At 35.0% G+C, this 26,013-nt stretch overlaps 1 protein-coding gene across 1 annotated transcript in view; it reads left to right on the plus strand.

Annotated features, from left to right (window-relative positions):
• LOC150098082 (GTPase-activating Rap/Ran-GAP domain-like protein 3) overlaps positions 1-26,013 on the plus strand; it is a 183,568-nt gene that overhangs the window by 147,132 nt on the left and 10,423 nt on the right. Inside the window, exons 23-27 of the mRNA XM_090406580.1 lie at positions 2,182-2,340; positions 12,041-12,107; positions 13,052-13,132; positions 14,236-14,354; positions 17,197-17,314. Of these exons, the coding sequence (XP_090262706.1) occupies positions 2,182-2,340; positions 12,041-12,107; positions 13,052-13,132; positions 14,236-14,354; positions 17,197-17,314 (544 nt within the window). The remainder of the gene's footprint in view (positions 1-2,181; positions 2,341-12,040; positions 12,108-13,051; positions 13,133-14,235; positions 14,355-17,196; positions 17,315-26,013) is intronic.

Below are 26,013 nucleotides of genomic sequence, written 5' to 3' on the forward strand. Positions count from 1 at the left end.
GTTATTCTAAAAATTTCTTGTTTCTTTAGGCTGATTTGTGGCATACAAAACTGTAAATGTACTTATTTATTATTTTTTTCATTTTCTTTTTCTCCGATCATATTTCACAAATCTTTATCGCTTCTTGGCCAGAAAACGGACATTATCTGTTTTTATAAAGGCCAGATGAAAAAGAAAAAATTTAAAAACTTATTTAATTATCACAAATTTATTTACTTTAACATTTATTTCTATTTATTCTTTATTTCCATTTCTTCTCAGTACCAAAACCATTATGAATTTCATAAAAATCAAAACCATAATGACAGCGATCGGAATCACAACTGAAATAAGAAAATTCATGAGGTATTTTAATCTGTTCAATCTTTTATTGGATGTGTTTTGTCTGCCTTTCTGGATGAAAAATCTGAGTTTCTGCCCAACACGACATCTAGTTCGCTTTCGTTTAAAAATACAGGGCGATCAAAATTAAAGTATTTCCTGTTTAATGCCTTGTGGAGCGCCACCGAGTGATCTAAATGTTGCACAACTTTGCACAATGTGTGTGTGTGCAAAGACAGCATAACGCTGAAATGCAGCGCTGAAAGACAGCATAACGCGCACATACTGTGTTATGCTGTCTTTCAACGCTGCCAAGTTATTACGATGATCCAGATATATCCTGTCTTTCGGAAATTCCCAGATTCAGAAGTCAAAGGGGATCAGATCAGGTGAACGAGGCAGCCCCGTTGTGGTAAACGCACGGTTGATCACTCTGGCTTCCGTGAAATGTTCTCGAAGAACCTCCTGCAAGGATCGACCGATGTGTGGAGAGGCCCCCATCCTGCATGAAGATGACTGAATATATGTACAGACACTGCTGCACTGTGGCTCAACAAAATTGTTTATCATATCAATATACCGCTCGATAGTAACTGAGTAGGTCACAGGACCTGATTGGCGAATATCCTTAATGAAAAATGGTCCAATGATAAACAAAGCTGTAAACCCCACCACGCAGTAACGTTTTGGTAAATGCAAAGGAATTTGTTGGATTGCATGCAGGCTTTGCATAGCCCATACCCAGCAGTTGTGAATATTCACAGTTCCGGTGAAAGTGAGCCTCATCCCCCCACCAAATCATCCACGGTCATGCAGAGTCCAACTCCACAAGGAATATTAAAGCGAATGTCAGTGGACTTTCAAAGTCCTTTGGGCGCGACTTCTGTGTCAGAGTTATCTTGAACGAGTAGAAATGCAGAAACACGCATAAAGTTTCTGCATTTCTACTCGTTTAGGTTATTTCGGTTTAGGTTAGCTCCACAACGGCAGTAGCAACTTTATTCACTTGTTGGTAACTGACTGGTTTGCTGCCTCTGCCTGGTCTAATTTCCAACGACCTCATGTCTTCAAAACAACTAATCATTCGTCGCAAAGCACATGGAGATAGGGAACCTCGTCGATATTTGTTCAGGCAATGGAATTCGCGGAGTGCAGCATTCCAGTTGTTCAGGCAGTACAACTTCACGAGCAAAGCACGTTGGGGCAAGGTTAGTGCTTTCACTGTGGACGGTATTAGCAACAGAACGAAGGAAAATATCTCCTGTCCATCTTTTTAAAGCCTCCTGGCACCTGTCGAATTGTATGATGTGCAAATTCCATGCATTTGCTATTTCGTGAATTTTAAAGTTACTTTTTGTTTCTCAGATATCGATTTCGCGTGACTCACAACGTATTCCTGCAATCCAGTGATCCAAATGCTGCAAGGTTTCGCAGCATTTGGATCACTGGATGGCGCTTTAAACAGTGATACTTTAATTTTTGATCAGCTTGTGTTTTTAAAGGTGCCTCACATCATGGGTGAAATTCGTATACCAACTGAAGGCCTTAAAAAATATGACACCTTTCGAAATGTGTAACTGACTACTATGTGGAAGGAATAGTAGGGCAAAATACCTCACGTGTTTTAATGATTTGAAGATAAGACTACAACGGTTGTTAAGAAAATGTGGCTAGCATTAATTCATTCTAATCATTTTATGCAAGGCGCATCATTTTGTTTGTGTTTTGCTTTTATTCATATTTAACATTATGTTTATGATTAAAACTATCTATCTGATCATTCCATAGTGTTATTTTTATTTTTTATTTGACGATATGCAAATGGTTAAAATAGTTTGCATACACATCACTGTTTTCTAGGAGCTTATCCTTATAGACACTCCTCAGTTGTTGACCTTGGTGGACTGTCCAACTGGAAGTGGAGAAAATCATGTATGCGTTGGATACAGACATCAGTTTGACCTTGTGGATGAAAAGGCCGGAGACACTACAAGACTTCATGTGGTGGAGGGTAACAGGGTAATTATAAAATTATTCTTTGTTATGGACGACAGCATTTTAAAATATTTATATTTACTCGTTATTCTGGAAACTTTAAATGGGATTGTGTTATTATTATTCTGATTAAATATAACTAGATCTTTTTTTAAATAACGAAACCTATGGTGCGATCATAATTAGAAGAAACACACGTATAAACCACAGTGAAAATTATTTAATTGTAAATATTTCTTCCTAAGTATCTTAGGACATCATCAGTACAGTAGTTTAAAACAATAATAGGAATAACACACAGTTAGGGCGCATGATTACAATAGAATCTCATCAAACGTGCGTAACGTGCTACAGAAGTAAAAAAAAAAAAAAAAAAAAAAAAAAAAAAAAAAAAATTATTTAACACAATTTTGTATGACAATTTCCCGTACTTTAGGAATAGTAAGAACGTCGTTGCGGTTTAGGTTTGGTCTGTGTAGTAGGGCTTCAGAACTTTCTTTGTATAAACGTTCATGTTTAAATAAAGATCTATGTAAAAGTTTAGCCTTTTCCCAATGAATCCTATGGTTTGGATTTTCAATTCCGTGTTGAGAGAGATTTCTGCGGTTTAAAAAGACGAATGTGGTCTTGATGTTCCGAGATGCGTTTCTGAACAGACCTATCTGTCTGTCCAAAGTAAGACAATTTGCATGAGCATGGAATCTCATGAACGCCAGGTAACATCAAGGGTGAGATTTTGTCCTTAGGATTTTTTTTTTTTTGGACAGACAGGTAGGTCTGTTCAGAAACGCATCTCGGAACATCAAGACCACATTCGTCTTCTTAAACCGCAGAAATCTGGCCTCTCTCAACACGGAATTGAAAATCCAAACCATAGGATCCATTGGGAAAAGGCTAAACTTTTACATAGATCTTTATGTACACATGAACGTTTATACAAAGAAAGTTCTGAAGCCCTACTGCATAGACCAAACCTAAACCGCAACGACGTTCTTACTATTCCTAAAGTATGGGAAATTGTCATACAAAATTGTGTTAAATATTTTTTTTTTTTTTTTTTTTTACTTCTGTTGCACGTTACGCACGTTTGATGAGATTCTATTGTAATCATGCGCCCTAACTGTGTGTTATTCCTATTATTGTTTAAACTACTGTACTGATGATGTCCTAAGATACTTAGGATGAAATATTTATAATTAAATAATTTTCACTGTGGTTAATACGTGTGTTTCTTTTAATTATAACTAGATCTGTCATATCCGTGGTCAGTTGTTTTAGATTAAACCAGTGGCGGCCGGTGAAAATTTTAAGTGGAGGGGGGGGGGGGTACTGCATATACAAAATAAAAAAAAAATTATTTTTTTTCCTAATCAGTAACCAATTTATTAATAAATAAATTTACATGTTAAAAATTTGCTTTATTAAAAATATTTCATCCTCACCACGAACAAACACCAATAATAAAAGTTTCGTATCTCACAGAAATAACGCGCACAAGCATACAATTTATCTGTGGATTCACTTTTTACGTGCAGTGACAAGCGCAAACGAATATCGGCGAGTCGAGCTGCAATTGACCGAACGTGATAATTCCGACACGCGTTAGATCGCAGTGCATTTGTTTCGTAATCTAAAGCGTTAATCGAATAATTCCAATCATTAACTATTCAATCAATGTCGAAACATAAGCTTTTTAACATGTATTGCATTTATATAATGTTGTAAGCATTATTATTATTTATAAACACAAACAAAATTTAATTTTTTTTCATCTCTTCCTTGGGGGTGTCGCAGCGCTTATGTACAAGCCGCCACTGGATTAAACCCTAGTCATTTTCTTCCAGTAGTATGCACAACTCCCGATTTCTTAAAAAAAAAAGGGCAAATACTTATATCTCTGATTTTGACAATCCTATAACATTATCTTTGTAATATTTATGAGTTTCTGAAAATCCATGTGCAACCTGAGAATTCTCTGAACCCAAAATTGACCTTCATGCATTTTGGTTTTTACTGATGTTGTTCTTGCCCAAAATGTGATGCAATTTTCGCTGCAGTGACTGCAGCGAAAGGAGATGCTACGTGTGTAATCCTACAGGGCATACTTTCCTCAAGCGTACGATAGCGATCAATGGGAATTTTGCACCATTTGCATCATATAATGAAGTCCTGGACCGATGTCTCAGTTCATCCCATAGATTTTCAATAGGGTTGAAATCAGGGATCTGTGGAGGTCATGACCACAAACCACGCAGTTACAGCAGCAGTCTTATGACACGGTGTTGTCTTGCTGAAAGAGACAATGGTCAGTTTCATAAAAACGTCACAAAATAGGAAGTATTGCATTGTCCAAAATGTTCAGATACCCCTCGGCGTTCAATGTTCGTGGCACCACAAACAGAGATCCGAAGCCAAACCAGGAAAAAAATAGGATCATACCATCCCATTGCTGCTTCGGAATTTCATAGTTGGGATTATGCACTCTTCTAAAAGATGTTCACCGGGCATCCGCCACACCCACACCTATTTAACTGAGATAAGTATATTCTTTAACTATTGTATCTTTCATATTCTTTTCTCGTGTTAGGTTCAATGGCCTGTCTGTAATGATAAGCCAGATTTTCGTGAGAACAAATAAGAAGCACCCGATAAAGGTTTGTGTCCAGGAGAGGATTGGAACCGAGGTCTTTGCTACCCAACAGATTCGTCGATAGTGATTGATCTAAGGAGACTTTTAAAAAAGCTCTATAAGCCCTAACGTTTTAGTTTTATAGAGCAGCATCTCCGGATTATGTAATGCTTACATAAAAATACAAAAACGTATAAAATTAATTTAGAAAAAAAAAAGATTTTAAATGTTCCTATGTTCCCACTGTACAAATGTAAGTTTTTCTTGGGTAGGACTCACATAAAACAGTTATTTGATTTAATAGACTTATACTGAAACTGTAAAAAGTCGTATATACCTGCGGTTTCGTTTTATTGCTCAATAAAGTATCATCGCCTGTAATGAATGACGTTATCTTTTTCCCCCCATTTTTATTGCAATATCAGTTTTTCTTTTCCATGGTCGTTGCCTATTACATATAAATAAATGGTTTTCGAAATTGTAATTCGACATTACAATTTCGAAACAAAATCATTGGAAAATGATTCACCACAGGAATGAAGGTTATGTGTAGTCTTTGTATCTTTTAAAAGTGGAAAAGCATTAACCGAAGGATCGATAGTAGGAGCAAAAAACGGTAACCTCAATCGCTTTAAAGATGATAGAGAATCAGTAAGCTCAAACGTGAGAAAAGATAACGCTGGAATAGATGCTTTCAAGAGATAAAGAAAATAAAAATAACCAGGACCAACAAAGAATACGCGAGAGAAACGAATGCATAAAGGAAAGAAATGGAGGATGAAAAGTCTGCTGTTATCTTTGACATAAAAACTATCTTCTGTTTCTGGTAAGTATTGGAACAAAGAAAGGAACGGAAAATTGCTTGGGACATTATGGAAGAGAATGAATGCTATCCTGGTAATGTTTATCAAAATTGACTGATAGGATACATGTCTAAGGTCCAAGCGCATGAGAGAGAGTGTGAGGAGGGATTATTCTGGAGACGTTCGTAAATGATTGGTTAGCACGCTTTGCGCGTATTTTCGTAGCTAGCAATTTATTTATATTAGGTAGGATATCTATTATTGATGTTTCTGCATATGGTTAAAATCTATGAGCAATAAGAATACCTCTATGAACAATAAGAATAATTCCTTTGCCAAGGAATTTGTTAAAATTTCTTGGCAAAGGCTGAATTACGTGATAAGCACAATTGAAAGAACTGCCACGTTTTTGTTATCGTAGGGTAATAAAAAGAGCGAGATTTGATTTTCATCAGTACTTGAAGAATATACAGTATGATTACGTTATTGAAGATGAATTGGCCGATCTCATATAGAGAAGGAAAGTTTTATTATTAATTAATTAATTAATGAGCGCTATGATTAAAATGGGTTGTGCGGAAAAAATATATGCAGTTTTTGGATGTCCTCTCTCAGCAACTCTTTTTAATATTTATTTAAATGAAATAATAATAAAATGGAATAAAAATTTCTATCAAGGAATTAAACTTTCTCCTACAGTGAACTTAAACACACCCCTTTTTGCCGACGACCAAATAATAATTACAAATTCTGAAGATAACTTAAGAAAGCTATTTTAGATCTAAATGAGATATCCAAAGATTATGGTGTGATAATATCAACGGAAAAATCAAAAACGATGGCCTTTAAAGGACAAGATCCAGCAAGAACTAAAATATTAATAGATAACAAGATCTTAGAACAGGTGAATTCGTTTAACTACCTAGGGTGTATGATCACATATGAAAATGAAAAGATATAAACGTAAAAATTGCAAAATATTTAAAAATAACAGGTGTAATTAACTATATTTAAACCAAACCAGACTAAAAGTCTGGTTTGGTTTAATTATCCCTACCAGTCTTATTGTATGGAAGCGAAATCTGGACACGAAATCATCTAAAACAAAAAGACAAACAAAGATTAATAACAGCAGAAATGAAACTTATGAGAAAAACTGCAAAGTATACCCTATTTGATCACAAAAGAAACGAAGAAATAATTAAACCAAGAACCAGTAATAGAAAAAATTAAAAAATATAAACATAAATGGATGGAACACTTTCAAAGAATGAAAACAAAAAGATTACCAAAACAAGCTTAAAGTACAAGCCATTAGAAAAAAGACGTCTTCTTAAACGATTCAACGATGACTTATAAGGCCGGAACAGGCTAGACCTAAATCCTTGATACGCATGATGACTTTTTGGATGTGCGGAATAAGATCGAGGAACTGAAGACCCAAAACACCAGATTCATTCATTCACTTGAATGAATGAATTTGGTGTTTTGGGTCTGGGAAAAAAAGATACTGCTGAATGAAGGATTGGAAATACAGATTTAAGGACGCGGAAGTTATTGTGTAGGGGTACAGATGAATATCTGTGTGTATGCATACATAAATGACGTAAATGAGTGTGAGAAAACAGAAAATGCTAAATTTAGTTCCTCAGGTAACAAGTCGGAACGGATAATCAATATAAAGTGTAAAGTAATTGTGTACCCAGAAGGCTGCTATGCTTTATGCACACTAATTCCAGAAGCATTTGGAACGAGAGAGATTTTAGCATTCTTGGAGAAAAAGTTTTTGCCTGACCTAGCTAAAAGAAGAGAATGAGGAAAAAGGATACCACTGATGATAGAAAATTAACTGAATCCTAAAGTATAGAATAGACAGGCGGTATGTAGTGCATATGAGGCGCCATATAAATACCAACACTACAAAAATATATAGTTTGTTACTTTTATAGACCAGGTAATGCAAGGGGTGGTGATACGGTTGCAATGGATCAGCAGTTAAGCTCAATGAGTGGAGGATTAATAATTATTATGGGATGACTTCGACTATGGTGCACAAACTGGAAGTGGGAAAAGTCACACTGGCATATGGAAATTGAATTCATGCGCAGTTACTAAAACTTACTTGAGATATGGAAGGTACAGGGGACTGAGAGAGTGCTGGATCTTGTAATTACATCAGACGATTTTTCTGTAACCCCCTGGATTGCCACCATCTAGTGAAAGCGACAATGAAGAATTTTGACCTGTAAAGTGTCTGTGGAATTTGCAGTTAACGAAAGGAGGGGAGGTATATGTTTAATTACAGAGTTAGTAATTACAACAAACTCAGGAAACTCTAGCGGTGACGATATACGAAACTGCAGGGAGATGACAGCAGCTCATGGGAAATAGTCAAGGGGCTTTGAAGGAGTAGCACCAGACTGCATAGCTAACTAGAGTTAGGAGAATAAATCAAATGAGAATTAATGAATGATCATCACTAAACGAAACCTGCAAAAGAGAAAAAAGTTTGTGAAGGGAATTTAAAGTGAAAACTTATCAGCAAGCGAAATCAGAAGAGTTGACCAACATGAAAAGGAAAGCAAAATCAGTATTTGAGAGGAAATCGGCTGAGTGGGTCAAGGATAATACAAAGAGTGGAAAGAAAAATAAATAATAACTACCATAGTAAAGTAATTTCTAATAATGTTGATTATATGGATGAGACTGAAGCAGATGAAATGTTGACGTGATCACTTTAACTTTGCAAAGGCGTATCATCCAGGTGGAGACATTGCAATGACAGATGTGACAAGAGCCGTCGACGTAGAAATAGAGGTCGATGAAATAGAAATGTATAAGACATTGAACAAACTTGATGACCAAGGCTATGTGATAAGAAGGGATATTAACTTTCTTATATGTAGAATCATGTGCTATGGAATTAGCAAAAATCTTATGCAAAAATCTTCCGTGGAAGACATTTGGATCATATGTCTGATAGTATTTCAAGGGAGTGGAAAGACAGGAAGTAATCCCTCTTTTTCCACTCCGAGAGGGACGTACTTCTTTTACGAGTCTCCTTAAAGAGAGGGGAGGTAGTCCATACGACCACTTTCCTCTATTTAAGGAAGCTATGAGAGGAAAGTGGAGAGAGAGAGAGAGAGAGAGAGAGAAAACAAATTATCTACAGATTAGCATCTCATGAGTGATGGTGATCAAAGTATTCGAGAAGTTGATTCTAGACAAAATTTAAGAATGTGTGTGGATGGAAATTGGATACAGTACGGGAGCACAGCGTGGTTTTCTGATGTAAGTCATGTTTCAGTAATTAAATCACTTTTATAATAAAATAACAGCTCACTTGGATAATGGCCCACGATGACACTGCTGGATTTTCCAAAGCCATTCGACAAAATACTACATGGAACTTTTTAATTAAATGTGAGCAGATAAGTTTGAATATAAAGCTAATGATGCTGATAAGACACTGACTGATTGGCACACATCAGGGAATAGATTATGAATGAATGAAGTTACAGAGAAGATGTATGACTGGTGGCGTGCCACAGATTTGTGTACTCGGACGACTGCTAGTTATTAACTTGTACATTAATGATATAGAGAATGATCTGAGGGGAAGTTCATGCATTTTAGGATCAAAAGATTGCCCCAGCTGTTTACAACATTCATTGAACTGAATAGCGCGAAAGCAATGAAACTATAGATCTGGTGGTTCTGATGGATTGTTCACAGCGCGTTGTAAAATGTAAAAAGAAATTGCTCATGGGATTACCTAGTTCGAGAAAGAGAGAATGCGAAGAATACACTGTCAATTAGAGATATGAAAGTTATAAGGCTTCATACGGCCCTGTGTGGATAATTGTGCGAGATTTAGTCTGGTGAGTTTCTTGCGAAAGTGGAAGAGGTGGAAAAGATCTGGAGTCGAGTGACCAAGATGCTGGTAGCTCTTTACGAGGATAGATTGAGGATTTCTGAGTTACAGGAATTAGTTCATAGACGGGAAAATGGAAACGTAATTAGGACATATAAGTTGAGTAAAGGATTTTATATTATTGTTATACAGAAAATATTTCAGTACGTGAATTAAGCTGGGAGAACTCGGAATTTTCCTGGAAATTGAACAACAGTGTAGTTAGCAAGTGCGTGATAAATGCATTTTGATTGGGCAATATTGAACGAGTGAAATAAATTGCCTGAGTTAATTGAGATTGTTTTATCGCAGAATGGGCTGTCTTAGACTTCATGGAGTTCCCCATGTAATAATAATAATAATAATAATAATAATAATAATATTATTGCACGAAATATGTAAGCAACTATTATAACTTTTAATATTTCAAGTGAGTGTTATGTCGAAGCATAGAAAGCTATGTCGTTCAATTTTCGGCGATTAAAAAAAAAAAAAAAAAAAAAAACATTTCCTTATGGAATTGGCCAACTCCCCCTTCAGTTGAGAATCAGTCAAGCCATGTAAAATTTCTTCGTACTCAGATAGGATTCAAATCCTTTGAATATTACACATAAATGTCACATATATAAAAAGTGGCACGTGCTGATGAGTTACAAAATTGAATTTCGTTGCCATCTTGAATGATAGAAATGTGGGAAGAGTTTTTAACTGAAACCGGTCTGTTATGGGATTTAAGTTTTCGTATGCCCGAAAGTTCTATTTTTACTCCATAACAACAAACAAGCTGTTCTACACACACCGTTTACAGACATGCATTCAGCATAATAATAGTTGCTTACATATTTCGTGCAATAATATTATTATTATTATTATTATTATAGTTGCCTTAACATAATATTAACAAACGGCACTAAATTAAACTGAACCATGTAATTTGAAGAGCAACATTCAGCAACAGTTCTTTTTTCTTGTCAGCCTTCAAAGAATTAGTGAGTTCAATTTCTTATATGTTTCTTATTGTTCAATTTCTCATTGCATTGAAAACTGAAACTTCCAAATCACGCTTGTCTGGAAAATTATGGAAATTACATTTAAAGCACTTCAACAAAATTTCGGCATAAACAGGGGTATCTAATGGACACTTTCCGATAACACCACGCAGTATAATTGCTCGCATTTTGCTGATTGCTGATGTGGTATGATATGACTCTCGCTCACTACATTTTTCAGAAAATTGCATGAACCTCTGCAAGACTGACCTACTAGTTTCGAATAAGCCCTTAGTTGATCCAAAAAAAAAAGAGGGGTGGGGTGGGGAATGCCATTCTTCGCATTTAAACTGGTTTGATGAAAAAATATGTTAACTCTGTAAATAAGAATATTTATTTCTTTGAGGATAAGTTCCCAAGGATAAGTGAACCTAAAATAAAAGAACGTCTTTTTATTGACTTACGAAACTGACAGTTACGAAGAATATGTATATGACGTTTAGACTGACGTCAAAGATGACGTCAAGGCTGATGTTAATGTTGATATTGGGGAATGAAATGTAAACTATTATAAATCCATGAGTTTATGCAGGTTATTAAGGATGTATTTATTTATTCGCTTCTGGAGTTTTTTTGCTATCTTGAGATCAGCAAGCGATTGGCGTGGCAAACGAATTCCATCAGGTGAGGGCGAGCATGGAAAAAGAAAGCGAATCGAAGAATGATGGGATCCTTTTTGCCGATTTTTTTGATCATTAAGCTCCTGGCCAGTGATGTTTACATTCGAAACATATCAACAAAATGGTTAAATTGTAATTCGACTTAAGTAAATTTATCAAAAAGAAATACACATAATATTAAAGAACAAAAAGTTGTAAATATGTTGTGTAGCGTATCAATAAAAACAAACAATCCTATTCAGATGGAGTTTTCCAGTTGCAATGCATTTAGATAAAGGCTATCGGAATAATCATCGATTTTGCAGAAGAATGATTGTATGCTTCCAGTAGATGAAAGAAAAATCGAAATTATTATTTGTTTTCAACATTTTACTGCATCCCTGCAAAGACAGTAGAAATCTGCAGTGATCGATGGAGCAATAGAAAAATAAAATCACAACGAAAAAATAATTTCTTTTTTTTTATTTCACCGTGACATATTGTACATTTATTTCCGAATAACGTATGTAAAAGCACATTGACAGATGATGAACAGAATATCACTCGTCTTTGAAGATTTAAATAAATTAAGATTTGTTTTCCCTTTCTTTGTAGTAATGTTCAGTCATGGTTATTTTTAAAAATTTTATATATCTTTCTTTTAAATTATAAACGTGCTTTTATTTTTATTATAATTTATTCTCCGAGTAAAGTTTTGATTCTTTAATTAGGTACATCTTGTATCAGCGATAGATATTTACGAAGATGACGAAGCCGAACTACTTTTAGCATATAATAGTGAGTATAGTTTTGTATGAAGGTTAATACTTTGAAGGTAAAATAGTGCAGAAATAAAAACTTGCTTTGTAATTTTTATTTCAATATTTTAAAAGTTTTTAGATCTTTTCGTGTTTTTCATTATAAGTAATGTTACAAAGCCACAAAGTTTCCCATTCATTTTCAGTTTGTTTTCCTGTTTTTGTGTCAACGGTTTGTGTTTTATTCGGGCAAAATTAACTGCTTATCATTGACGATCACAGTATTTCTGTCATTTAAACAAAAAGAAAATTTATTTTCAAATGTCTCACGTCTTAATCGTAAATCATAAAACACGCGATTTACCATTAATTAATGTGTCCTGAAAATTTCTCATTTCGCTCATTCCTGAAATGTTTAATAATAGGCAAAAATCTCTTCGTAAATAAAATGCTTGCTCGAAAAGTATTGAAATTTACCTCTAAAATATATTAAAGATTTCCTTTTGCGCATATTTTAATACTGATGACTTGAGGAAATTTTTGGCTGCCCACGTTTTGTATCCTGTAGGTTCAGGCTTTTGATGTGAACCTATCAGAACGAGATATGACAGGTCCACTGCTTTTAAATAAATTTACAGACTTCGTTTCTATGAATATGATTCTCTTTTTTGTCCGCAGATGGCAGTAGTATAGCACATATTTATGCACACTTTTTTGAATAAAATCAGCCAGGATTTTTACATCGAATATATTAGCATAGTGTAAACCAATTTCAATGTTTTATTTTATTTAGAAGTGATTGCAAGTGTACATTTATATATCTGTTTATAAGTATTGTAAACTATGTTTTTTTTTATCTAATTTTATATTTCCACACCCTTGGAAAATCTTCGGAAATGAGCTAGTTCCTGTATATTGTATATAAATAATACATCCTCCAGCAGTACTGTAGAAAAAAAAAATTTTTTTTTCCCCATTTTCTAGATTCCATTCATTTTCAAAAAATACGCAGTGCGAGCACAACAGACTTCGATTTTCAATGGAATTCTGTTCCAGAAGCAATTGGTAAGTATGGAGGTTACCGTGGCAACCAATATTACGTACAAACTCATAAAAGAACTTTGTTGTTCAACGAGGGGTTTATCGAATGCTAAATAATGATCGTTGGTGCAATGTTTCATATACTGTGGCCTCGGGCTTTTACAGTAAACGGACCGGAACAAGATATGGCAGCTATAGTAGTCCGCTGCTTCTCTACTTTATCTCCGATTCAGTAAATGGCTAGCAAACTTTTCGTAAAGGACTCCACGTTTTGGGCATTTTCAAACAAACTAAAGAGATGGGGTGATGTTTAATAATCTTTTTATTCTAACGCGTTATTCCTCCCTTGCGGTTAGCAAATTTTATTGAAGTCTAATACTGTATTTGCGATATGTGTAAAATTTTATATCGCTGCCTCAATTTTGATTTCAATCAGACCATTGCGGTGGCAAAATATTGGAAAGAGAAGATGATGTTAGAAAACGACAAGCAATTTATAAAATATAAGCTGAAACGGATCGAGTTTAACTGCTCTGCCAATCAGGGACATTATTATACAAGAACTATTTGCAATATTCAACTTTTTTTGTGATTGTTTAAGATAATTCCCATACTTATAAGCCTCTGTGTAATTAGACATAGTTTTTCTATAACTTTGACCGCTGTTCTAATTTTAAAACTAAAAGGATTCGATTGAAACCGAAATTGAGAAGATTTAATAAACGTTAGTAAAGATCTCAAATGCTCAAGTCTTACATTTTATAACTACCCCTGTTTTTCCTGAACAAAGGAGGGGAATTCTCCGAGAAAATAAATGCTATGGACGGTTATGCATTTCAGTAGAGTCAAGTTATTAGTTAAAATCTAAAACGAAAAATTTCTGTTTTTCTCTTATTTCATAAAAAGTAATCACATGAGTTTAGTGAACGTCTGTTGTTTAAGAATAATGTAACTTTTTATAGATTTTATAAAATACTTATCATAAAACCACGAAGATCTGATTAGTCTGTCTTGTTTATTTAAATATTAAATGTTTTAATAATGCGTCAGTTATAGTTCTTAAAGTCATGCTTTAACTGCTTTTCATATATCTTTATTAGATTATCTTTTTTTGTTTCTTCTTTTAGTGTGTGCCTTTCCATATGTGTTAGCCTTCACGCTGGATACCATAGAAATTCGTTTGATTATAAATGGAAACCTCGTTCATAACATGTTAATGCCGAAGTTAAGACTCATTTCTGCAAAGGTAACTATGTATAATGCGTATTAATTAATGAACATAGGAAATTGATTATTCGAAAAATTCTCACATTGCCCTTTGAATCAAAAGAAAGTACGGGAATTTATAAAGAAAACACTGAATATTTCTTAAACAAAATTTGGTAATTAACATCACTATCATTACTGTGTAAAATAAGGCTGAAATCGAAGAAGTTTCTAAAAATAAGACAAGATAATAAGCGATGATATTAATCACTTATCAACATAGTCCTGAAGATGTTTATATATTTGTCCGACAGTAGCTTCTAATTACCCATTAGATGAATAAGAAATCGCTGTCAAGTGTGTTTAAACAGAAAAAGATGGCGTACTGTATATCGGCATCGATTGCCAGTCGCTTGTAATCCTAGGTGCCGATCTATTCGTCAAGATACTCAAGGTGCTGTGTCGAAGAGCTTAACATCTTACCGTGACTAGTAGGATGTTAAGTTCTTGGGCAATGCTACTTTTTAATGCATCCTTCTACTTCTCTTATTAAAACATCTGCAAAATAAACATTATCTTCCTTGGTAGACGTCTGTAGTGTTTCTTTCGCTTCCCGTCTTCGAAATCTCTCTCTCTCTGTGTCTGTCCCACTCTCTCCTGCAGCTAACAAAGACGCGAAGCCTAAACTTGTTTCCGTTTTGCTTCATTGACCACGTGATCAATTGAATTTCTTCGTACGCAGCTTACCATACGGCCTCTGGATCAAGTTGAGCACCTCTACATATGACTCTGTTTCTTGGTCCGATCGTCTTACAGAAGTATTGCGTCTACGTGATGCTGTCGCGTTGCAAGAAACATACGATGACAGGGGTAGAGATGAGTTGGTGTTTTCACGTACAATGTACTGTTACTTTATTTCTTGAAACATCAACATTTACTTTACTTTTTAGATTCAGCAAAATATTGAATAAATATCTTGAGGCACATGAAAATTAAAAAAAACACCAGAGAACACAAATCCATTTTTATTGGTTTTTTAAATAATTGTAATGAAACAGAAATAATATATGGGTATAATTTTTGTGACATAATAAATTTTTTTTAATATTTTTTGTATTTTCTCCGAGTTTTACCAGTTGAATAAATTTCTACAGAGTATTTGCCGAGAGAGAATTGGGCTTAACGTTTTCGTTTTTTATGCAAACTGGTACTAGTACTAATTCATACTCAGCAGGCTGATACAGAATCACTAGTCTCGTCAACCTAAACTGTTTTCCTGTAATCTGAAATAAGATTTACAAGACATATAAACATATAGATAGAAATTTCAACATCACAATTTACTGAAACTAACTGCATGAAATAGCTTCACTCCAAAGTTTTTCTTGAACTTGTATCGATAATTACCTTTTTTTTTACCTTTCAGAACATTATTTATATGAAAACTGTTTAGAAGGTAAAGAATAATTGTAAAATTATTCTTTACCTTCTGCCATGTGGGAAATGGCAGCGGAGAGAGATAACTGTAATCAACTAAGATAGTTGCATGCTTTTCTTGCATCATGGTTGGGTCACTTAATCGAAGATGAATGGACCAATTTCAATGGAACGTGATTTATTTTTATTTGAAGAATCTTCCTTTAGTAGACATAAAACAAGGTTAATTTGGAACCACGGAATGTTTTAAAAAAACAGCAGTTAATCCTCCGATATCGTTTTGGGTTTCATTCAGGTTCGACAGTTGATAAAGATGCGTCTCATCTATTTGAAATATTTACAATGCAGAATTGGTCTTCGCTAATATTTTGAATGATACTGCAATGCAACATTCACGAGGATATTTCGTTAGTATCTTTCATTAGTAACTACTAATGAATTGGTATCTAGATAGTATCTACAGATAGCGTTGCCTGATTAGTATCGTGTTTCCAAAAGCCGGAATTTTAGGGCAACGTGTTTAGAGATTCACCATAATGGCATGGACACTGAATACATCGGTTGTTACAGCTAATCAAAGGAATATGCCGTTTTCTCGTATAAATAATTATGACAAACGATTCTGTATCAATCCAAAATATTCTCGAGACTGGAGAATGTTATATTATACGACTAGTCACCAAAAAAACATGAAATTTAATTTTAAGGACAAAATATCATGTCAGAATATGCTCTATCAAGATCATCATATAAGTCTAAACGTGTTATCCAAGTTGTATATTATTTTCATGGTACTGTGTACAGTCGACAGACAGACAGACAGACAGACAGAGAGAGAGAGAGAGAGAGAGAGAGAGATGTTATTTCAACTTTTCGGTTCTGCATAAAAAAACCATTATATGGATTTTTTCCTACTAATGTGTTGTCAGTTTTCCTACTAATAACACAGTCAAAAATCGGTAGCATAATTGATAAGAAGCATGTTCTTCTCAAACTGCTTATTTAAGAAGTTTTGAACTTAAAAAAAAAGTTTGAAAAACCAACATGACTACGTTAAAAAAATCTAAATATCTGTATATTTTTCTCTTCTAGATTGAACAGAAATGGGTTTCTGTTACTTTTTACGTTTTTGATTGATCTTCATGAATTTTACAGCAAAACGATATCTCTTTCTATAGCTATTTAGTTTCGAAATAACAAAAATATTATAATATGCTTATATATATAAACCAATATCTATACAACTTGGAAAATTTAAAGTGAAGTGAAGTAAACGGCTCGATATACTTATCGTTTTCATGAAATTCTACAAGGACAAAATTCAAAGTATTATTCTGAAGATATTATTTGTGTTTTAAGGTTGTTGTTTTTTCTGTTAACATAATGAACACCTAAATATGCTGTATTTCACTAATCCTCCTTTTAATGATATTTTTCTACCATAGAACGATATCTTCTTTGGAAGTACAGCACCTGAATTTTTCCAAGTAAGAAGAGAAAGGGTAAAGGGTGACAAAGGGGAGAGGGACCCAAGTTTGTCGCCTCCATCTTCTCCCCATGGAGGTAAGTCATTTGATACTAGGATTTTAGGATGTAACTTAGTAGCAGCTCATGCGAAAAAACCTAAGAAAGAAATTATTTAGAAGACGAGCACGCTTCTTTTTCTTGTTCTTCTTCTTCTTTGTTTAGAGGGGTGAATAACATTACCTCGAACATATTAGTTATGAATTGCAGAGACATAACTGTGAATTTGGGTAATTCGTGAAACTCATGCCGTTGCTACTCCAGATGAACTTAAATCTCCTAGTGTGAAAATCGATAATTATAAGAAGAAAAAGAAGAGGAGGAGGAGGAGAAAGCGCAATCGAAAAAAAAACAGGGTTCGCGATTGCATTGGGTTCGATTGTATTGATTAACGAACATTTATGTGGTGTTTTTTAATTGCAAGTGAACTAGCCGATCTCTTAAGGAGGATACGGTTTTTATTTTCTTCTTCTAAACTGAAACTTCGATGTTTCATCTCGTATTGAGGCAAATGGGATAGAAATCATGTGCAGTTAACAAATAAAATAGCTGATGCCATTAGGTGATGGCAGATGGCATAGTGTATACATGATAGATAGTAGAGTGGGGGTGTGTATCTGCGTTTATTTGTTCCATACACGAAAGGCCATAAGACCCATAGCACATTAGTGCCGTGTGAGAGCAAGAGGAATAGAAGTAAGGATGAATCTATTCACATTTTTCTTGAACAGCTGAGGGTTGTTATCTTTGGGAAAGCAGAGTGGGAGAGATTGTTCCAAAGGATAGACGTAGATGGAATGAAAGAGTAAGCAATGAAGTCGGTTCTGCGAGTTTCAAAATGAACTGTAAAAAGGTGTTGGCTAGCAGTGGCTCATGGTTAAATGAGAATTTGGCAGAGAATGAAGGAATAATAGTAACCGATTCAGCTGAGCACTGCCCGTGAAAGTGAACGTTAATGAGAGAGGGATTGAAGTGAGTATGTGAGAAGGAAAACTAATTAGCCGGATTTCTTCCTTCTGGAAAGAATCGAGGAATCTTTTACGGGATTTTGGTGCACCACCCCAATATTCGCCATGGATTCGGCGGATTTTGTGCTGTGTATAGAATTAGTAGCTACGAAAGTGTGAAGTAGTGTCTTGTGCGAAAAATTACAGAAAGTTTTTTTGGGCTGCTACAGAAGCTATAATTGAAATGTGGTTGTGCCAGGAAGATCTGAGGTGCAAGTCAGTCCACGAAGAGAAATGTGCCCTAATATTTGAGCACTACAAGATTTGTCAAATAAAAAGGAAGAATGAAGTGTCAACGGCAAGTCTATGGATAGGACTGGAAGTCTGTGAGACCAGGTCATTTATAAACAAGAGGAAGAGAGTGGATGAAATAACAAAACCTTAGAGTACTCCTGAATTGGTGGGACAATCTGAGGAGAGGAAACCATCCACCATACCACTTAGTGAGCGACCAATGAGAAAGTTGGCAATCCAGTTGTAGAGTGAGGAAGGCAAACCATAGGATAGCAGTTTGTTAAGTAGACCCCTATGCCGATCCCGATCAAATGTCTTTGAAATGTCGAGGGCACTCACATAAGTTTCTTCAAATGTCTCCATAGCCTGAGTCCAGAGGTAGGTTGTGAAAACAAGAAGATCAACAGTAGATCCCGAGTGGCAGAAACCATATTGTTGGTCACTGATTAGTCGGTATGTTTCTAGGTGGGTTCAAGAGTTGTTGTTGAAGACCTTCATAATTTCAGAGAGAACATAAGTGAGAACAATTGGATGGTAGTTCGTTGGTTGACTTTATCACCTTTATTGGAGATCGGCTGAATATGGCCCTGTTTCCCTGTTGTAGGGGTAGGTTCCAGTAGGATTGAATAAGATAGGTTGAATAGGCGATACAAGATAGGTGTTAGTTCTGGGGCCAGATTTTTAACACAATAGGTGGGATGCCATCAGGATAAGATCCTTATTTCTGTTCGGGTTATTAAGGATTCTTCAGATTTCTTTGTTTTTGTCAGAAGACTAGGAGACATGAAAGAGGCCGTTCTTGGAGTGTAGGAAACTTTGCCCAGGTCATCAGTGCAGGAATTTGAAGAGACGAGTGATGCCAGTAAGCAGGCCTTGTCTTTGGGTGAGGTGACTATAGTACCATACCATCGGAATGTGAAGGTGGTAGAAAACTGGGTGGGTAGACGTTGCGCCCAATGGCCTTGACATGGGAGCAGAAGGAGCGACTGCCATTTGGGCAGGAGGCGAGTTTGCAGCATTTGACTCTTTCAAAGTCTGACTTGGACTTGGTGATGATTCTTTTGCACCTGTTGCGAGCTTCAGTATTTCCAGAGATTTTTCTATTACAGCATTGGCACATTTTCCAGAACCAAGGTTGGCTTGGATGGTGGCTGAGAATTTGGATGGGATGAAAGCCTTCATACCTGTGAGGAAGATTTCTGTTACTCGGTCTAAGCAGGTGTTTGGATCAGAAGAACTGAAGCAATAGTCGGACCATTGGAAAGAGGAATAGAAGTCACTGAGATCCTCCCAGTTGGCACATTTCTAATGCCAAAGAGCAAGGGACTGTGAACTGGTGGGTGAAGGTTGTTTTGTAGCAAAATATACTTGTATGATGTCGTGGCCCGAGTTACCAAGAGGAGAACCGACAGCCATAGTATATCTGGTTGTCGGTGAAACTGGAGAAGCGGAGTCAGAATACGTTGTGGGTATTGAAGTCCCCAAGAAGGATGACCTCACTATTGGGTATTTCGACTGTAAGAAGTCGAGCTTTAGAGATATAAATAGTTGAAGAGATTAGAGTGGTTAAGGAGTTTGGAAAGCGAACATATGAAGAGGGAAGGTTGATTTGGTAGAGAGATTTTGCGCCAAAGTACAGGTGTATATCAAAAAAGTGGGGATTCAAGGAATTTCAGAGACTGCAAATCCTTGAATGCCGCCCTTGTGGCGGAAAGAGCTGTGTAATACGTAGTTTGGGCATTGAGGTGTACGATGGCTGTTGAGGTTGCCAGTTGGGGTTCTTATAGGAATAGTAGTTCTGGTTTAGATGACTGTATGTGGTGGTGCACATAGTTTATATTGCTGTTTGGCCACAGATGTTAGTAAAGTCGATGGTGAAACGTTTTTTGGTAAGAATTAGCGTGGGTGGATTGTTTCATTGGATTTCTGTAGCTTTGTGTAATTTTTGGTTGGATTTTTAATGCTTTTTTATAGTTGGATTTCCTTTTTTTTTCTTTTCTTTTTTTTTTAATTACTTTTTTTGTGGGAGAATTTTTGGCATCCGCAGTAAAACTGCCTTTCTTTAGGTTGTAGTTCATTGTGTTTGGTGACGAAGAGATAAAGAGGGAGTGGAGAATGCAGTAAAAGAACAGATTTGCAAACATACCGCGCAAGCATGCACGCACGCACGCACACACACACACACACACACACACACACACACACACACACACACACACACACACACACACACACACACACACACACACACACACACACACACACACACACACACACAGATGGGACTCAGTCTCCTGTCCATATGTTACCTCGCCAGTTTCCCCCCGCAGCCACAGTATTTGGTCTTCCTCCGGCCACGAACTGGCAAAATACGCGGTTGTAGGATATGAACTGTTTTACTGCTGTACCCTCGAATGGGGGAAGGTCCAGATCCCCTACAGTGATATTGGTATGATTAAGCCTGCATCTATACATATAGATGGAGGCTTGAGTGGTGTACATGGTGGATTGTGTGGTGTACATGGTCGGTTGTGTATTGTCCAGTGTCCGCTGACGATTCCTCTTTGGACTTATTGGCGGTATATCATAATAATAATGATGTTATCATTATTATTATTATTAGAAGTAATAGTGGTTCCCATGATACTCTGTATTTTTGAGATCTGCTGCCAACACAACACCTAAAACAATAAACAATAACTGATCAATGCCATTCTCAAATAAGCTTCACAAACTTCGAGGATGCAGGCTAATCCGCAAGATGATCCATAGCATCTAGTCTGGAATCAGTTTTAAAATAAAAACGAAATATATTCCACTTATTGTGATTAAAGTAGTACTACTGCATACAAAACAGGCAATATTTTAATACAGATTTTGCAAAAAAGTGACATTTAAATTTCATATAAAAGTCATTATAAATATATACGAATATTTGTATATATAATGACTTTTATATGAAATTTGCATAAGCAACGGTTTAATTACAATTACTAAAATATATTTCATTTTTATTTTAAAACTGAGTTTGAGACAGTATATACAAAATATTACATATAGATGCATATGAATAATGAACATGTACAAATCTACATAATGAAATTGAATGTAAGAATAAACACCTTAACTGACTAATTTTTATTATTAGTAGTTGTAGTAATAGTAACAATATTTCATTGATAGATAATAAATTGTTGTGAATTTTAATTATAAAATATAAGTTATTGCGATTTCTGTTTTTGTTGTTATTCTTCAGTCACAGCGTTGGCAACTCGAATATTTCAAACACAAAGCACTTAGGGATTTGATGGAATCAGATCCACCGATTTTTAGGAAAATTTTGGCCTTCAAAAACTTAGCCTTCAAGTTAATCCATGCAATACTCAAAAAAAGAAATATTCTGGTTCAATTAGAAACAGCTAACATTACTCCAGTTTATCTAAGTGTAAACGACCAGCTGCCTTCCCACCTCCGATCTCCTCATATTTGGAAAAATAATTGAAAGAATAGTAAATAATAGAATCTTGAAAACTACCTTCAAAAGCAATACGGTTTCCAGAAAGGAAAACGTATTGCTTTGATTTGCTAAATGATTTGACTGATTTACTCGAGGCATTCGCAGATTAATAACTGCTGCCTTGACATGAGCAAGTATGTAATTCTCATCCTTATACACATAAGGCTTTCGATACATTAATCTAATTTAATTAGATTAGATGTAAGTGGAATCCTATTTAATTAGATGGATTTCTAATTACCTTCTAATATCAATCTAATTAGAAAACGAATAGCAACACGAAATCGACTATAAATTCAGTGCTTCAATAACTACCTCGCAGGACGAAATCGATGCACAAGTGGAGACAGTCACTCAGTGCACCAATGGAAACAGGCTGTCTCGCAGCATGGAGCCATTTTGTCTCTTACGCTGTTTAATATTTAAAGGAATGACATCTACATACTGTTCATACATAGCTACATACCTGAACATGCAGTTGACATGTTCAGGTATGTAGTATGTAGAGTAAACACAGGAAGATATAATTAGCTTTTCGAAGTGATTCCATTCACCTTAACAGAGGAAAGATACATAATTATGATGAGAAATCCTAGACTTCAATCAGCTTCTATTAAAAAATCAATAATTTACCACGAAAAATGCACGTGTATTACTACAACACGTCACCATATTAAAACACTTCGGCCTTCACGTACATCACGATATGAAATAAGCTAGTGATATTAACGGCCTTCAAAAGAAATTAAGAACTATCGCAGCGATTACAAAGTACAAAAATTGTATAATAACTTGAGAGAAAGCTGTGCGAATGACTAACTACGAATGTAATCTCAAAAAAAAAAAAACCTCTAAAAAGTCAATAAAAAACTGGTCCAATTACACACAAGATTCTAAATATTCTTTCTTTAGAACTTAAGTATAAAGAGCTAATAACAATAATACCCACTGGCCAAGTAGCAAGAAGCTATTAAATATCTTATTTGTTAAGTGTACTACTAGTGAACTAGCGAAAGATCTTCACCTACAGAGAACATTAAGAACACCTTGTAGATTTATAATTTATAAAAATTATAAATAGATAAATAGATATACCCAATATTTCATAATTTATGAAAGGTTGTTTTTATAAAATGGCATTTCATAAATTATGCCACACGTAATGCGATCTAATTACGTAATGATTGTGTAAAAATAACTTGATTGATAAGTCTGATGCATATTTCCCTATCATTTTAGGCAAAGTTTAGTATATAACTATGAAGTTGTAAATAAATATTTAAAACGTGTTATTATTGTTGGGGTTTATCTTTTTACATTGAGTTTAATTGAGTTCACAGTCAAAGAGTACGAAAAAAATCAAAATAATGACGACTGGCATGTGTCCAATTCGGGCTTTATCCAAATGTGAAAATTTTTCAAATTTTCAAATTTGAAATTTGAAATCTTTTTTTTTTTCAAATTTGAAAAATAAATTTGAAATTTGAAATCAAATTCCTTGATTTCATACTTCAGATATCTTCACTTTGTCAATTTTTCATGCAATTTTCACATTTCTACTCTACAGTTTCATAGCATTATCACAATCATTAAACCAGACATTCAAATTCAGTAATATTTGACATACTCTATAGCAATGTACATCATTCTGAAAGATTTTAAAGTCCTAGATTATCTTCACATATTCACTTTTAAAAAGTTTTCAACTCTTTCTCCAGAGGTTTTGATAGGTGGGAAATCATATTTCTTACACAAGTTCCACTGTAATGATTTTGCAACCACTAATGTCTTTGTTCATAGTCTGAGCAATCTTGCTTCACGAACTTATAAAATAGTTTCTACTTTACGTTTGTACAGTTGATATTTGCTGGAATAACTAATCGTTTCCTTTACTTTTATTTACATTCGTTTGCAATGTTTGTTCTTCCGCAGTAAATATCAGAGACACCATCTTCTGTAGCCGTCTTGATGGCGCCCTGATGCAACCATTGCCAAGTTAGGCGAATGTCGAATTTCTCTTCAATTCCTTTCAAATATTGATAATGGACGGAGTGCTTTACTTTTTTCAACTTTATGACCTGTTTGCCATTTCTTTTTCCTTATAATGATTTAACGCATTCAGTACTTTTTTATATGAGCTTCAATTATTATAATTCCTAAGCTTGTCTTGATTCAACACTCTCTTTTCTTCTTCTTTTGTTTTTTGCGTTCCTTCTCAGAGATCACGTTCTCCACTTTTTGGACAGGTATCACAATTAACATCACTGCATGATTCATTATAATTACTTTTTTTTGTTTTACGATCCGAGGCATCCAGATCGGCTAAGATGCAGTGAATTATTTCTTCTATAGATCTGATTACATTGTTGCCTCATTGAGGTGTGACTTTAAAACGTTTTTGACTCTTTTTAGATAATCAGAACCTGTTTTCGTTTTGAAATCTGCATGAAAAATGTCGTCTGCTTGAAGACTTTCAACTTGTTGTAGGATTTTGCTTCGAAATACACAGACAGTATTATACATTTGTCAAGTTTAAATTTCATAAAAATGTATTCAGCAAAGATTCAGACTCCAGTCACCAAATTACTCTGGATGATTTTCCATGTAAAACAAATGTAACACTTTTTTGCTTGCTTTAATGTTTCGTATCTGAAGCCAATTTGAGCAAAAGGATGAACAAATTAGGTGATGGGGAACTACCATGAAAAATTCATCTTTTATATTTATTCCATCCAAATTGTCTATATTGACCATTAGGTCGTTTTCCAAGTGATCCTAAAGTCTGATAAGAATTTCCTGAGTTTTCTGATCACTATAAATTTTTTTGACATTATCTTATCCAATTATGCTGAAAATAATAAAATACCCTTTTTAAAATCAGCCACATATAACTCTCGTTTTGGTCTTTTAGATTTTTAACATCATTTTTCCGATTGGCAATTGATCCTTTTTCCACTAGAGAGTTTCTGCAACAACCCTTCTGTTAAATAGGCAGAAGATGATTTCGTGATAAATGCTGACTAATCGAACTTGCTGGATGGTCAGTAAACAACTTAAGTGGTGTTGGCAGACAAGTAATTGAGCGGTAAATGACTTAGGATAGCTGATGTTTCTTTGTAATTCACAATCAGAAGCACCATCTCGTTCTTCAGTTTTCTATCATCAGCGTGTTTGTAAGAGTTGTGAAAATGTTTTGCAAATCGGACGTGAGTGTAGCACATGTATTTGAGCTAAAGGCAGTGCAGTTCATCTTTGCCTGCTGTATTCTGGTGTTCTTTATTTTCTTTGGCTTGCCTTGAACCACTTTTATTGTCATGGCAAGTTTTTCGTCTGAGTTTTGTTCATTTTTAATATATTTTATCCACTGGGCATATTTATTATGTTCTTTATTATATCTCACAGTTCCTTTTGGAACCTGACTGTTTTTTATTCTGCTTTCAACATCTCAACACTGTTTGGGATTTCATAGCGAATATCACATCGTCATAACCATTCCTTGTTGAGACAGCAAAAATAAGGAACGATTGATTTTGTTCCTTGTTTTCTTCGTAACAGCTGGCTCTGTTTCAAAATTGTATCCCTCCTTTATCTTTCCCTGAGTTTTTCTTCTTCCTTTAAACTCTTCAAATTGCTGTTATATGATCAAACGATGGTTATTTTTATTACAAACGTAATTTCCACTTTGGCATGGAAATTACGTATGTTTTGGTTTATTCATCTTAGTTACATAGCAGAATCCTTTACTGACTACAATTTCAGCTCTAAAGAAACCCACAGCTAATTTATTTCTTCAACTGTTTTTGTAAGATCTGTTTCTTTTTCCAAGTTAGTGTTTTTCGATATTTTTACTAAAGCTTGTCTTCAATTTGTTTCGGCATCAGTAGTCGCTGTTTTCTTTGGACCTTTGAGTTTTTTCTCAGAGAGCCAAAGAAACTGTAATCACTGTCATCAGTACGCCTCAGCTCTTGTCCAGAATTTGC

The sequence above is a fragment of the Typopeltis vanoorti genome, chromosome 16, assembly GCF_054136105.1.
Source record: "Typopeltis vanoorti isolate ZY-2024b chromosome 16, IOZ_Tvanoo_1.0, whole genome shotgun sequence".
Classification (NCBI taxonomy): Eukaryota; Metazoa; Arthropoda; class Arachnida; order Uropygi; family Thelyphonidae; genus Typopeltis; species Typopeltis vanoorti.